At 48.5% G+C, this 14,464-nt stretch overlaps 1 protein-coding gene across 3 annotated transcripts; it reads left to right on the top strand.

The window, feature by feature from the left end:
• Positions 1-754: 754 nt before the first annotated feature.
• LOC108160288 (zinc finger FYVE domain-containing protein 9) lies at positions 755-5,764 on the top strand. 3 transcript variants are annotated; one of them, XM_017294179.2, is made up of 8 exons: positions 755-838; positions 1,079-1,938; positions 2,008-3,502; positions 3,560-3,832; positions 3,897-4,917; positions 4,973-5,093; positions 5,159-5,323; positions 5,388-5,764. In XM_017294179.2, exons 2-8 carry the CDS (start codon positions 1,126-1,128, stop codon positions 5,538-5,540), a joined length of 4,041 nt encoding a protein of 1,346 aa, XP_017149668.2. In that variant the 5' UTR covers positions 755-838; positions 1,079-1,125; the 3' UTR covers positions 5,541-5,764. The 3 variants fall into 3 exon arrangements, with proteins under 3 accessions (XP_017149668.2, XP_033253854.1, XP_033253855.1); XM_033397963.1 differs by having other exon boundaries at positions 1,079-3,502; XM_033397964.1 differs by lacking the exon at positions 755-838 and having other exon boundaries at positions 904-3,502.
• Positions 5,765-14,464: the final 8,700 nt, after the last annotated feature.

Below are 14,464 nucleotides of genomic sequence, written 5' to 3'. Positions count from 1 at the left end.
AAACTCCGGTGTCGCTGGGAAACATCCCCTGTATAACGGCTGATCTTGTTTTTATATATTTTTTCGATCGATTGTGTTAACTTACATAACACTCATCATGAACATGAATATGTCTAAAAAATGTCAATTTGAGAAAAGGTCTTTTTTAGTTACGTTTTACCTTCATATCAATATTTATACTTTCATATAAAATTAACAAAATAGGGTATACAAAGGCCTATACTTCGGCTTACACGCAATATAGCGACTCTTTTTTTGTTGAACTTTTTCGTTTAAACCTTTTTTTTACAATAAATACAATACAAGCAAGGATTAAAAACTATCCAATCTTGTAGAAAATTTATTCATCAATGGGAAAAAACTGTGTGGGCATTGCTGAAAGATTTAGTTAGTCAGCATTATTCAATGGAATATCAAAATTGAGCAATTTCCTTTTTCGTTTGTCTTGATTGACCTATTTCGCTACTTGTTTTTTGTTTGACTTATTTCGCTAAAACCTCTTTTTACGCAAAATGCAATAAAAGCAAGTATTAAGAACACACCAGTTAAATATAAAATTGATTCATCAATCGTATAAAATTATGATGGCATAGTTAAATGTTCTATATAGCTAATAATATTCGACGGAATATCAAAATTGAGGAATATGTATAGTAGAACTTGAATTAGTCAGTATATTTACGGTATATTTTAAAATTGAGACGGTATATTTTGGTATATTTTTGAGTTATAGTATATCAATAAGTCCGATAACATTGGTTTCTAAGGGTCGGGCACACTGGGGGTTTTCGTTAAAAATTAGACAAAAAAATAAATAAATAAATAACAAGTAAATAAGGTAATTATAGCTGTCTGAGGTGGCTGCGCAGTTGAGCCTGATAAAGGGGCTATTAAATGGGCTCCCAGCATCGTCGAAAAAATCCCGGATGAATCATAAAACTAAAATGCTTTGTTTTTTCTTTCTTTTTGCTATTGCGTTCCCACACACATCGCTCCCACTCTCTCTCTCTTCCCCCCTCCCTCCATCAACTTTTCTACCAATCAATCATCGAATGTGAAAATTTTGATGCCGTTTAAGCCTGGCTTATTACGTATCCGTCTCTCCCATGCGATCAGTGCAGCGCCATGGATCTGGTGGACATTGATGAGGTCTTGGATAACTTGGAATTACGCATTGCCGCCGACGAGCAGGAGAGCAGGAATGCAGCAGCAGCGGCAGCAGCAGCAGCATCAGCTGCAGCAGCGGCGTCAGTGGCAGCTGCAACGTTAGACTCTACGCCCACGCGCCCACTAGGAGACGGAGCCAGTGCCTCCAATGGGGGAGGAGTAGCTTCAGGAGGATTCGCAGCAGCAGGAACTGCTTCAGCAATAGGTGCACCGCCCACCAAAAGCTTTGTGGGCGTCTCTCAGGTGTTCAACAGCCTGGACGACTATCGCAAAAATGTAAAATCCCTGGAGGTGTACAACCAGCTCCCCAGCTATGACTGGCAGGCGGAGCACTTGCGCGATGTGGATGACAGCTTCGATGACATCAACAAGTTCAGCGAGGGGCAGGAGAAACGTCCGAATGAGGCCATAGTCTCTTCCTCCGAATCGCTAACTACCTCCTCCTGCTCCACGTTCTCATCGGGACCGTCGCCAGTGAGCAACGACTCCGAGGAGATGGAGCCCAGTGCCCTGGAGGTGGTGGTGGCGGCGACACAGGCAGGGGCCATGCCGCAACCGGATGAGCCCAAAGTGGTGGTCGAGGACCTGGCCGTGGGCCTCTTCTCCATTTCCATCAGCAACAGCACGACCCCTGGGACACAGCCGCTGATGCCTGGCGATGTGACGGCCTCCTCGATGCTCGGAAAGGTGCTCAACGAGTTGTCGGAGGATCTGACCAGCACAGACCAGGAGACGGAGGTCACCAATTGTCTGGAGGAGCTGCCGCGCGCAGTGAGTATCCAGGCAGATGGATCCTCCCTTCAAAGACCTTCTCCTTATGCTCTAATTTATCATTTCCAGGAATCCTTTCTCTCTGAAGCCCCTGCTTCTCCAAAAGAGCCAAAACCAAAGGATCAGGGGCCCCGACGCCATCAGCCCGTGAAATTTTGCTCAACGATGGACGACATCTCCGACACGGAGCTAGACAGCATGCTCCAGGAGATTGATGTGGATGAAAACCAGGAGGGTCACGTGGAGGAGCAGCAGCAGCAGCAGCAGGTTGAGATCCTTGAAGAAGAGGTATCCGCATCCGCCTCGGCGTCTGTTTCGCCCGTCACCGAAGAGGAGTCTGTGCGCATCCTCTCCGACCAGGAGACCACCTCTAACGATCAACTGAATGTGGACAACTTCTCGCAGGCCTCCACCGGGCTGAAGCCCCACGAGGCTCCGGCCCCGGTGACGGCCATTGGCGAGGACATTGCCTCCTTTAGCAGCACGGAGTCGGATTCGCTTTCGGGCAGAAAGCTGGACGAAGAAGGGCCGGAGAATGACGAAAAGATGGAGGAGAATGGCGAGCAGCAACAGGTCGAGGGTGACAGTGTGGCTGCGGATGCCCTGGAGGCCCAGGAACAGCGTCCCCAGAGACCGCAGACCCTGGATCTGGGCCAACAGGTAAACGCCAATGCCGGACAGACGCCGCCAGAGCCCTCCGAGGAGGTGCCCACTGCAGATGGATCCCAGGAGGACCAGCAGCTGTCGCAGGCGGATGACGCCTCGGCACCAGCCGAAGACGACGAGAGCCCCATCTACGAAGCCGTGGGGTACAGCGATCCGCATGCGAATCTGGGCAAGGTGCCGCCCATCTGGGTGCCGGACAACATCGCCGGGCAGTGCATGCAGTGCCACCAGAAGTTCACGATGATCAAGCGGCGCCACCACTGCCGCGCATGCGGCAAGGTGCTCTGCTCTGTCTGCTGTTCGCAGAAGTTTGGCCTGGAGTTTGCCAACGAGCCGGAGTCGCGTGTCTGCGTCCAGTGCTTCATGATCCTCACGGAACGCAAGGCTTCTGGCGAGACATATCCGGACAACGCCTTCGCTCCGAACACGGCCCTGCCGCCCACGCCCATGCGTTCACCCAATCCGAACAATCCCATGGAGTACTGCTCGACGATTCCGCCGCACCACCAGGTGGCCGCCAGCCCGGGCGCACCGCCGCCCAGCGTGATTGTGCCCGTGGGCGTGCTCAAGAAGACCGACGGCAGCTCCAATTCGAATTCCTCCTCGGACAGCAAGAAGGGGCGCAAGCGCAAGAGCGTCATGTTCAGCGACGGCATCGCCCCAGGAAGCGAGCTGGCCAGCACCATGGAGCAGCAGTGGGGCGAGGCCAAGCAGGCACGTCGCGGCGTGCCCCGGAGCAACGGCGGTGGCCAGAAGCCACCCACTCCGGAGACGGAGGAACCAAGATCCAGTATTGAGAGCGCTGCCAGTGCCACAATGGGACTGGTGGCCCAACTCTTCCGCGGCTCCATTCCACCAAGCGCGGCTGCGGCCACGCTGACGGCGGCCGAATCAAGCGGTAGGTAGTCCCTGAAGAAGCTCCCATTCAATCTGATTCCTCTTGTCTCCTCCACAGCCGGTCGTCCCACGGCCCAGACCTCGCCGCGCCGCAAGGTAGAGCCTGTACGCTCCCGAAAACTACCGCCGAACGGCGATGCCCAAGGCTGCTATCTGCCCGTCGAGGAGAACGCCCTGCCGCCCATCTGTGTGGCGGGCAAGGATGCCGGCGGCTGTGACGTGGAATACAAGGAGGTGCGCAACGATGGGGACCTCCTGGAGCGACTGCAACACGAAACGCTCAAATTTATCTTGGAGAACAACTTCTACGTTCTGGTCAAGGTCATCAACAGTGAGTGGTGCTCCTTTTTGCGCCATGATGTCCCTTACAATCCACACAATTCCTCTTCCTCCAGTGAGCTGCTGCATGAACCGCTGGGTGCTGAACTTCACCACCTCCGGACTGCACCACAAGGGCAGCGATGAGCTGATCATTCTACTGGAGATTAAGCCGCCCAAGCAGGGGGAACCGGTTGCAGGGGAGCCGGCTGTGCCGCGCGACGTGTTCCAGCACCTGTACGAGATATATGTGGCGGATCATGCACGGACCAGCACCCACGAGCTAGCCTTCACCAGTCCTAGGAGCGCACACTTTCTTGGATCGCGAGAGCACGGGGGCTTCATCTACATCCGGCCGACGTACCAGTGCTTGCAGGGCGTGATCGTACCGGAGAATCCCTATCTGATGGGTGTGCTGATCCACCGACATGAGGTACCGTGGGCCAGGGTGCTGCCGCTGCGCCTGATCCTTCGCCTGGGCGCCCAGTACCGCTACTACCCCTGCCCGCTGATCTCGGTGCGCGGGCGCGAGTCGGTGTATGGGGAGATCGCGCAGACGATCATCAATTTCCTGGTGGACTTTCGCAACTACACGTATTCGCTACCCGCCATCCGGGGCCTGTACATCCACATGGAGGACCGCCAGATGACGGTGATTATTCCACGCTATCGCCAGCAGGACGTTATAAAGGCGATCAACAACGCCAGCGACCACATCCTGGCGTTTGCCGGCAACTTCTCAAAGGTGGCCGACGGGCATCTGGTGTGCATGCAGAACGTCAACGACGACCGAAACGAGATGTACGCCTACTCCACGCAGGCCATCAACATCCAAGGCCAGCCCCGCGAGGTCACCGGCGCCAGCTTCTTTGTGCTGAACGAGGCACTCAAGAGCACCAGCGGCTTGTCCGGCAAGTGCAGCATCGTTGAGGATGGCCTCATGGTTCAGATAATGCCAGCCAAAATGGAGGAAGTGCGCCAGGCGCTGCGAAACCAAACGGACATCGACATTGTGTGCGGTCCCGTCGATGCCAGCGACGACCAGAGCGAGATCGTCAGCATCAAGTGGGTGGACAACAATCGCGACATCAATGTGGGGTAAGGCCACAGATAATCCTCTACCGGACTGTCCTTTAAATGGAATCTTTTTCAGTGTAAAGTCGCCCATTGATGACATGGCCATGGAGGGCATCTCCAACATGCGGCTCCATGCCAGCTTCAACTATTCCAATGCCAATCATGTTATCCGCTTGAGTGATATCTACATTATTAAGGTGAGCTCGTAGTGGGATCATCTCTAAACGAAAGAATCATCTATATATTATTCATGTCGCTTTAGTGCGATGATTGGTATTCCACAAATGGTGGCAACTATGTGGACATCACGCGCATTGCCGAGCAACTGGCCCGAAGCGCCTCGATGGCCCTGCTACCATTCCTCGATCTGCTTGCCGCCGCTGGCATCAACAAGGTTGGCCTCCGGGCCACGCTGGATCAGGAGAATGTATGTGAAAAGATAGATATATGGCCCATTTGCAATACAGATTATAATTTATATATCTCAAAAGGTCTGCTATGAGGCCGGTGCTCGTGGCTCGAAGCTCCCTCCGTTGTATATGAATGCCCTGGACAACCATCTGATAGCCACGCTTCATGGCGAATCGTCGGGCGTCCAGGAGCCCATCATCCTCGAGCTGGTGTTCTACATACTAAACGCCTGAATACGCCTTCTGTTGAAATCGGACGCGATACGGAAACCGTCTTAAGTCTATGTCTAAGTCCACGGGCTGCTCCGTTCTCTAGTTGTATTGTCCGGGTGGCTCAGCTACAATAATAACTGTGTATATATATAAGTAGTTCCATCGATTGGGTTTTGTCTCCGCTTGTCTACGACTTTCCCCATGTTTTGGTTTGTTTCAATCTAGTTTTTCGCCTGAACTTTAAACGATTTGAGTTTTCATTGAAAGTAAAAAGAAACGAGGGGGAACGTTGTGAGTTGCAGCGGACACCGCAACTCTACAGTTATACCCGATACTAAGTCAGTATGGCTCTCCTCCGGCAGACGCCACTAATATTGAACGACACGACAAAGAGTGCGTGCGAGAGAGACAGAAAATCAGTCTGAGCGTGTTGATTTGTTCCTTTTGGCTATAAAAATGATCTGATCTGATCCAGATTCAGCAATCTGATCGATATGATCATTATCTATGATTCTGCGTTTTTAGTTTTCTCGTATCCTCAATATTGTGGATGCAACAGATTTTCGTCCTTTGTGGGGGCGGAAGGGGGTGGGGCGAAATTTTGAGATATACGTTGTTCGGAGCAGAACCCAGCCGATTAGCTGCTTGCCAAATAGCACCTAATTCTTGGCCCTCAGCCGCTTATTTTGTTTGTTACTTATGTCTATGTCACTCATTTGTTTGTTAAAGCTTTGCGCTTGCTTGCCCTGCTAAACGCTCTCTGCCAGCTCGCTCTTCGCTATCTCCGCTTTGCGTCTGCCTACCGACGTCGGCCGAGCGAAGCTGCGCTTAGCGATCGGAGCGGCAATGTAAAGGGCAGGCAATCCACACTTGCAATTTGGATGTCACGCATTAAAGAACATATCGTAATTTCATTTCTGCGCCGAGTTTTATTTAATTCGAAATAATTAGTCGGCCGATTGGGGATAAAAAACATTATCTCCACATAAAATTTGGTGACCCCGACGTGATCTCTGAGTTGCAGTGTCAATTAATAATCATTCGCGATCGACATTCGTTAGCCCTAGCACATTTTCGGCGGTTAAGCACAATTCGGTGCTAAAACACACTTACATACACCTACATACACGCATTGCTGGCTTTTAATTTCTCTGTCGCGACAATTCGGTCAGTGCAGTGCGGTAGGCAGTGCAGCGAACTCACTAATACACACAAGCGGAGTACAAAGCGGAATCGGACAGCTCGCACAGCCGCACAGCTAAAGGCATTAGCTGTAATCCCTTTGCTTTCGGTTCCCACGTTTATACGTATACAGGGTGTCTTTTTCGGTCGTGCTGAGTGACTCTTTTAAAACCTCAACATGGCAGCACCTGAGCCTACCAATGTCGCGAACGCAGCAATGCCGAGTGATGTAGATTTCTACAAGCACAAGGCCGAGTCCATCGCGCGCCAACTAAAGGCCATGGATCGCTTTCCCACCAAGGAAGAGCTTGCCGAGTTAGATGAGGCAGAACTTCAAGCTCGCTTAGAGCAGATCGAGCGAATGAATGCGGATTTCGATGCCGCTCAAACGAGCCTTGAAAGGCTGGATTTCCTGCAGTTAGCCCATGATGCCCGGCTGGACTTTTCGAATGTTTATGTCAAGGTTAGGTCCAGGCTGTCGCGGGAGTTGATGGCTGCTCGCACGGTAAATGTTGCCAATTCAACGGCTCGGCATACTCTCGGGGGGATTCGTCGTTGTTCGCCTATAATAGTATAGGCCGTTCTCGAATGCCCGAGTTGCAGCTTCCGCGATTCGGGGGAACTACATGGATTGGCCAGAATTCCACTCGATGTTCTCGACAATGGTGCACAAAGACCATCGTATACCAATCATCGAAAAATTCCAATATCTTCGTGGATGTCTAGATGGTGCTGCGCTGGATACGATTCGTTCCTTGGAACTTTCTGAGGAGAATTACGACAAGGCGTTGAATTTGCTAATGTTGCGATTCGATAATAAACTGTTACATTTTCAGGCACACGTCAAGGCTATTTTCGGGCTGCAAGGGGTGGAGAAGGGCTCAGCTATCGGCTTGCGCGCGCTCAGCGACAAAATCAATTCGCACTTGCGTGCACTTCAGACCTTGGCGACCCCGCAGGAGATTTCGGATGGGTTGCTGATCTTCATCATAGGCACGAAACTGGACCACAAAACAAAGGAGAAATGGGAAGAGAACTTGCCGACGTCAGGATTGCCTCGGTGGTCAAGCATGGCCTCATTTTTGGAAGCGAGATGTCGGATGCTGGAGAATTTGGGATCAGCCATGGCAACAAGTCCTAGTCAACAGGTGGGAGAAGACAAACCTGTCACCCTTATCACCTCCAGTAACGACCATCCTAACCCCATATGTAACCATTGCAATTCCTCCGAGCATTACATATCTAGATGTCAGGCATTCCTGAATCTATCTGCGTTTGAACGATACAAAGAAGCAAAGAAGAGCCGCTTGTGTTTGAACTGCCTCAACAAAGGCCATGAATTGCAGAGGTGCAGGTCAGGACTTTGCAGGCATTGCCAGGCCAAACATCACACGCTACTCCACATTCCATCGGGAACTGGTGCTTCATCTTCCTCTTCACCGGCCGAGGAATCGATCCAGCAAGAGGCCGCGACTGTGCTTCTAGCAAGCGGGTGTTCTAGCCCTCCCCCCTCGATCCAGAAATCTCAGCCTAGCCAGAACGTGTTGCTACCTACTGCCCTCGTCCATGTAACAGATCGTTATGGAGCACTTATCCCATGTCGTGCCATTTTGGATTCTGCATCACAGGCAAACTTTGTAACATCTAGACTTGCTGATCAGTTGCAGTTGGATCATCGCTCGTCTTATGTTCACATCTCTGGAATCGGAGATTCCATTCTACCTTCGAGCAAGTCTGTACATATAGTTGTACAATCCCAGGACGCAAGCTATCGAGCTTCCTTCGCTGCAATTGTCACCAACTCAATTACGGAAATGCAGCCTAACTTCGGCGTAGACGCAAAGGATTGGCCAATGCCGAATAATCTAAAACTAGCTGATCCTAATTTCTCCAAGCCCCAACGTATCGATCTGTTGATAGGTTCTGGTTTGTTCTTCGATTTAATGTGCGTCGGACAGATTCGACTATCAGCCCAATTGCCAACATTGCAGGAGACTAAACTTGGTTGGATAGTATCAGGAAGCATTGATAGCTCGGAGAATAAGCGTGCAGCTTTAGCCGCTTTTGAAAATTCCTCGTGCATCTCTATTGACGATTTTCGACCCACAACGCTGGAGTACCAAAACTTAGAGCAGCAATGCAGGAAGCAGCTGCTCGAGTGCCAGGTGCAAGTGGAAAAACTGCGATCGGAGAATCAGGAACTGCAGCGCGAACTTTTCCATATATTAAAAACCTACATATCCACGCTAAATGAAATTCAACTTTCAACAATTTCTACATTGCCAAATTTCCTGCCATTCTATGCAATTACAGAGGTTCCCGATGATCAAGCCGTAATCACGACAAGCCGCCTTCGTAAAGAAGCGCCGATTGCTGCGTTCGACGATCATCCCAGCGTAGCCGCCAGCTGCGCCCAAGCAAGCATCTTCAAGAGGGCCGTTGGAAAAATAGCGGTTCTGCCCCTTCAGGATGGATCTGTTGAAAGCCTTTGCCTTCCAACGGGGGGTGAATGTTCGGAGCAGAACCCAGCCGATTAGCTGCTTGCCAAATAGCACCTAATTCTTGGCCCTCAGCCGCTTATTTTGTTTGTTACTTATGTCTATGTCACTCATTTGTTTGTTGAAGCTTTGCGCTTGCTTGCCCTGCTAAACGCTCTCTGCCAGCTCGCTCTTCGCTATCTCCGCTTTGCGTCTTCCTACCGACGTCGGCCGAGCGAAGCTGCGCTTAGCGATCGGAGCGGCAATGTAAAGGGCAGACAAGCCACACTTGCAATTTGGATGTCACGCATTAAAGAACATATCGTAATTTTATTTCTGCGCCGAGTTTTATTTAATTCGAAATAATTAGTCGGCCGATTGGGGATAAAAAACATGATCTCCACATACGTTTTAAAGTGAGATCTAACAGGAGTGCGGATACCAAATTTGGTTACTCTAGCCTTAATAGTCTCTGAGATTTGTGAATATCCCCAGATTTTCATCCTTTGCGGGGGCGGAAGGGGGTGTGGCGAAATTTTGAAACAAACTCGTCTCGGTCCGATATATAAGGAGTGTGGATACCAAATTTGGTTGCTCTAGCTTTTATACTCTCTGAGATCTAGGCGCTAATGTTTTACTCTAAGCAAAGCCGGCTATGCTACGTGTGTGTTAGAGAGAGACAGGGCGAGAAAAAATGAAATTGTTTTCTTGATGCTGGCTATAATAATTATACGATCTTATTCAAATTCTGCAGTCTAAAAGATATGGTCATTCTCTACGATTCTGCGTTTTTGGTTTTCTCGTATCTTTAAAATTGTGGATGCCACAGATTTTCGTCCTTTGTGGGGGCGGAAGTGGGCGGGGCGAAGTTTTGAAATATTTTTGTAGCAGTGACATATCACAGAAGTCTGGATCCAAAACAACGTTGCTCTAGCTCTTATAGTCTTTGAGCACTAGGCGCTGAAGGGGACGCACAGACGGACAGACGGACGGACGGACGGACGGACAGACAGACAGGGCTCAATCGACTCGGCTATTGATGCTGATCGAGAATATATATACTTTATGGGGTCGGAAACGATTCCTTCTGGACGTTACACACATCCACTTTTACCACAAATCTAATATACCCCAATACTCATTTTGAGTATCGGGTATAAAAAGTAACGAGGGGGAACGTTGTGAGTTGCTGCGGACACCGCAACTCTACAGTTATACCCGATACTAAGGCAGTATGGCTCTCCTCCGTCAGACGCCGCTAATATTAAACGACACGACAAAGAGTACGTGCGAGAGAGACAGAAAATCAGTCTGAGCGTCACGTCGGGCGCTGCGTAGCCACTGCGAATTGATTTCTTGCTTTTGGCTACAAAAATGATCCGATCTGATCCAGATTCAGCAACCGGATAGATATGGTCATTCTCTATGATTCTGCGTTTTTAGTTTTCTCGAATCTGCAATATTGTGGATGCAACAGATTTTCGTCCTTTGTGGAGGCGGAAGGGGGTGGGTCGAAATTTTGAGATATACGTTTTATAGTGAGATCTAACAGAAGTGCGGATACCAAATTTGGTTACTCTAGCCTTAATAGTCTCTGAGATTTAAGAATATCCCCAGATTTTCATCCTTTGCGGGGGCGGAAGGGGGTGTGGCGAAATTTTGAAACAAACTCGTCTCGGTCCGATATATTAGGAGTGTGGATACCAAATTTGGTTGCTCTAGCTTTTATAGTCTCTAAGATCTAGGCGATAATGTTTTAATCTAAACAAAGCCGCCTATGCTACCTGTGTATTAGAGAGAGGCAGGGCGAGAAAAAATGAAATTGTTTTCTTGATGCTGGCTATAATCATAAAACGATCCAATTCAGATTCTGCAGTCTAAAAGGTATGGTCATTCTCTACGATTCTGCGTTTTTGGTTTTCTCGTATCTTTAAAATTGTGGATGCCACAGATTTTCGCCTTTTGTGGGGGCGGAAGTGGGCGGGGCCGAGGTTTGAAATATTTTTGTAGCAGTGACATATCACAGAAGTCTGGATCCAAAACATCGTTGCTCTAGCTCTTATAGTCTTTGAGCATTAGGCGCTGAAGGGGACGGACAGACGGACGGACGGACGGACGGACGGACAGACAGACAGACCGGGCTCTATCGACTCGGCTATTGATGCTGATCAAGAATATATATACTTTATGGGGTCGGAAACGATTCCTTCTGGACGTTACACACATCCACTGTTACCACAAATCTAATATACCCCAATACTCATTTTGAGTATCGGGTATAAAAAATGAAACACTGTGCTCTTAAAACGTTGTTGAAAACTACAGTTTTTAGGAGAATGGGTGTGCTGTCGAATGGGTTTCATGGCCTATTAAAGGACCTATTAGACTGCAGAATTTGAATAAGATCGTATTATTATTATAGCCAGCATCAAGAAAACAATTTCATTTTTTCTCGCCCTGTCTCTCTCTAACACACACGTAGCATAGCCGGCTTTGCTTAGAGTAAAACATTAGCGCCTAGATCTCAGAGACTATAAAAGCTAGAGCAACCAAATTTGGTATCCACACTCCTTATATATCGCACCGAGACGAGTTTGTTTCAAAATTTCGCCACACCCCCTTCCGCCCCCGCAAAGGATGAAAATCTGGGGATATTCACAAATCTCAGAGACTATTAAGGCTAGAGTAACCAAATTTGGTATCCGCACTCCTGTTAGATCTCACTTTAAAACATATATCTCAAAATTTCGCCCCACCCCCTTCCGCCCCCACAAAGGACGAAAATCTGTTGCATACACAATATTGAGGATACGAGAAAACTAAAAACGCAGAATCATAGATAATGATCATATCTATCAGATTGCTGAATCTGGATCAGATCAGATCATTTTTATAGCCAAAAGAAACAAATCAACACGCTCAGACTAATTTTCTGTCTCTCTCGCACGCACTCTTTATCGTGTCGTTCAATATTAGCGGCGTCTGCCGGAGCAGAGCCATACTGACTTAGTATCGGGTATAACTGTAGAGTTGCGGTGTCCGCTGAAACTCACAACGTTCCCCCTCGTTTTTTTTGCTAAACTGTATTTGAAGTCTCAAATAGCGTTTGGGAGTCCGATGATTTCCAATCCAATCATTTCCATTATGCTCTTTTCATCATCAGGCAGCCCATGCCAAAAGCTATTTCGCTTTGCTGAAAAAATCTCACCTATTACTCGAAAAACTCTACAGTTGTAAAAGCCTTTGCGGTATGCTTCTCTCCTTCGAGCAGTTCCTTGATCCAATTATGGGTGACTTCTGGTATAAAAGCGGTGGGCTCTTGTAGACGTGATCTTTATTAGGCTGACGGATATAGTTGCCACCGTTTCGCCAAGCCTGGAGATATGGAGCTCTATAGATCCAGAGCCAACTACCCGTTGAATAAATCCCTCGGATATCGTTGTTAAATTATTCTTTATTCAATTTTATGTGTTCCAATTGACTTTGCTGCGCGCGTGTGGGTTCCTACAAGGCCTTTATGGCGATATGCCATTGCCAGACAGCAAGCACAAAATGAGTTACAACTTGAATACAACAACCTATAAATGTATAAAAACGAGGGGGAACGTTGCGAGTTGCTGCGGACACCGCAACTCTACGGTTATACCCGATACTAAGTCAGTATAACTCTCCTCCGGCAGACGCCGCTAATATTAAACGACACGACAAAGAGTGCGTGCGAGAGAGACAGAAAATCAGTCTGAGCGTGACGTCGGGCGCTGCGTAGCCACTGAAAATTGATTTCTTGCTTTTGGCTACAAAAATGATCCGATCTGATCCAGATTCAGCAATCTGATAGATATGGTCATTATCTATAATTCTGCGTTTTTAGTTTTCTCGAATGTGCAATATTGTGGATGCAACAGATTTTCGTTTTTTGTGGTGGCGGAAGGGGGTGGGGCGAAATTCTGAGATATACGTTTTATAGTGAGATCTAACAGAAGTGCGGATACTAAATTTGGTTACTCTAGCCTTAATAGTCTCTGAGATTTGTGGATGCCCCAGATTTTCGTCCTTTGCGGGGGCGGAAGGGGGTGTGGCGAAATTTGGACATGAAACGGTCAAGGTCCGATATCACAGGAGTGTGAATACCAAATTTGGTTGCTCTGGCTCTTATAGGTTCTGAGATCCTTGAACTCATATTTTGCAATTGACAAAACCGACCATGAAACCTGTGTGTTAGAGAGAGACAGAGCGAGAAAGAATGAAATTGTTTTCTTGATTCTGGCTATAATCATTATTCGATCTGGTTCAGATTTTGCACTGTAGAAGATATGGTCATCCTCACCGATTCTGCGTTTTTGGTTTTATCGTATCTTTAAAAATGTGGATGCCACAGATTTTCGTTCTTTGTGGGGGCGGAAGTGGGCGGGGCGAAGTTTTGAAATATTTTTGTAACAGTGACATATCACAGAAGTCTGGATCCAAAACATCGTTGCTCTAGCTCTTATAGTCTTTGAGCACTAGGCGCTGAAGGGGACGGACGGACGGACGGACGGACGGACGGACGGTCGGACGGACGGACGGACGGACGGACGGACGGACGGACGGACAGACGGACGGACAGACGGACAGACAGACAGGGCTAAATCGACTCGGCTATTGATGCTGATCAAGAATATATATACTTTATGGGGTCGGAAACGATTCCTTCTGGACGTTACACACATCCACTTTTACCACAAATCTAATATACCCCAATACTCATTTTGAGTAGCGGGTATAACGAGGGGGAACGTTGTGAGTTGCTGCGGACACCGCAACTCTACAGTTATACCCGATACTAAGTCAGTATGGCTCCCCTCCGGCAGACGCCGCTAATATTACACGACACGACAAAGAGTGCGTGCGAGAGAGACAGAAAATCAGTCTGAGCGTGACGTCGGGCGCTGCGCGGCCACTGCAAATTGATTTCTTGCTTTTGGCTACAAAAATAATCCGATCTGATCCAGATTCAGCAATCTGATAGATATGGTCGCTATCTATGATTCTGCGTTTTTAGTTTTCTCGAATGTGCAATATTGTGGATGCAACAGATTTTCGTCCTTTGTGGGGGCGGAAGGGGGTGGAACGAAATTTTGAGATATACGTTTTATAGTGAGATCTAACAGGAGTGCGGATACTAAATTTGGTTACTCTAGCGTTAATAGTCTTTGAGATTTGTGAATATCCCCAGATTTTCGTCCTTTGCGGGGGCGGAAGGGGGTGTGGCGAAATTTTGAAACAAACTCGTCTTGGTCCGATATA

The sequence above is a fragment of the Drosophila miranda genome (genome assembly GCF_003369915.1).
Source record: "Drosophila miranda strain MSH22 chromosome Y unlocalized genomic scaffold, D.miranda_PacBio2.1 Contig_Y2_pilon, whole genome shotgun sequence".
NCBI lineage: Eukaryota > Metazoa > Arthropoda > Insecta > Diptera > Drosophilidae > Drosophila > Drosophila miranda.
Note: the sequence above shows the minus strand (reverse complement) of the source record. Positions and strands in the feature narration are given on the sequence as shown.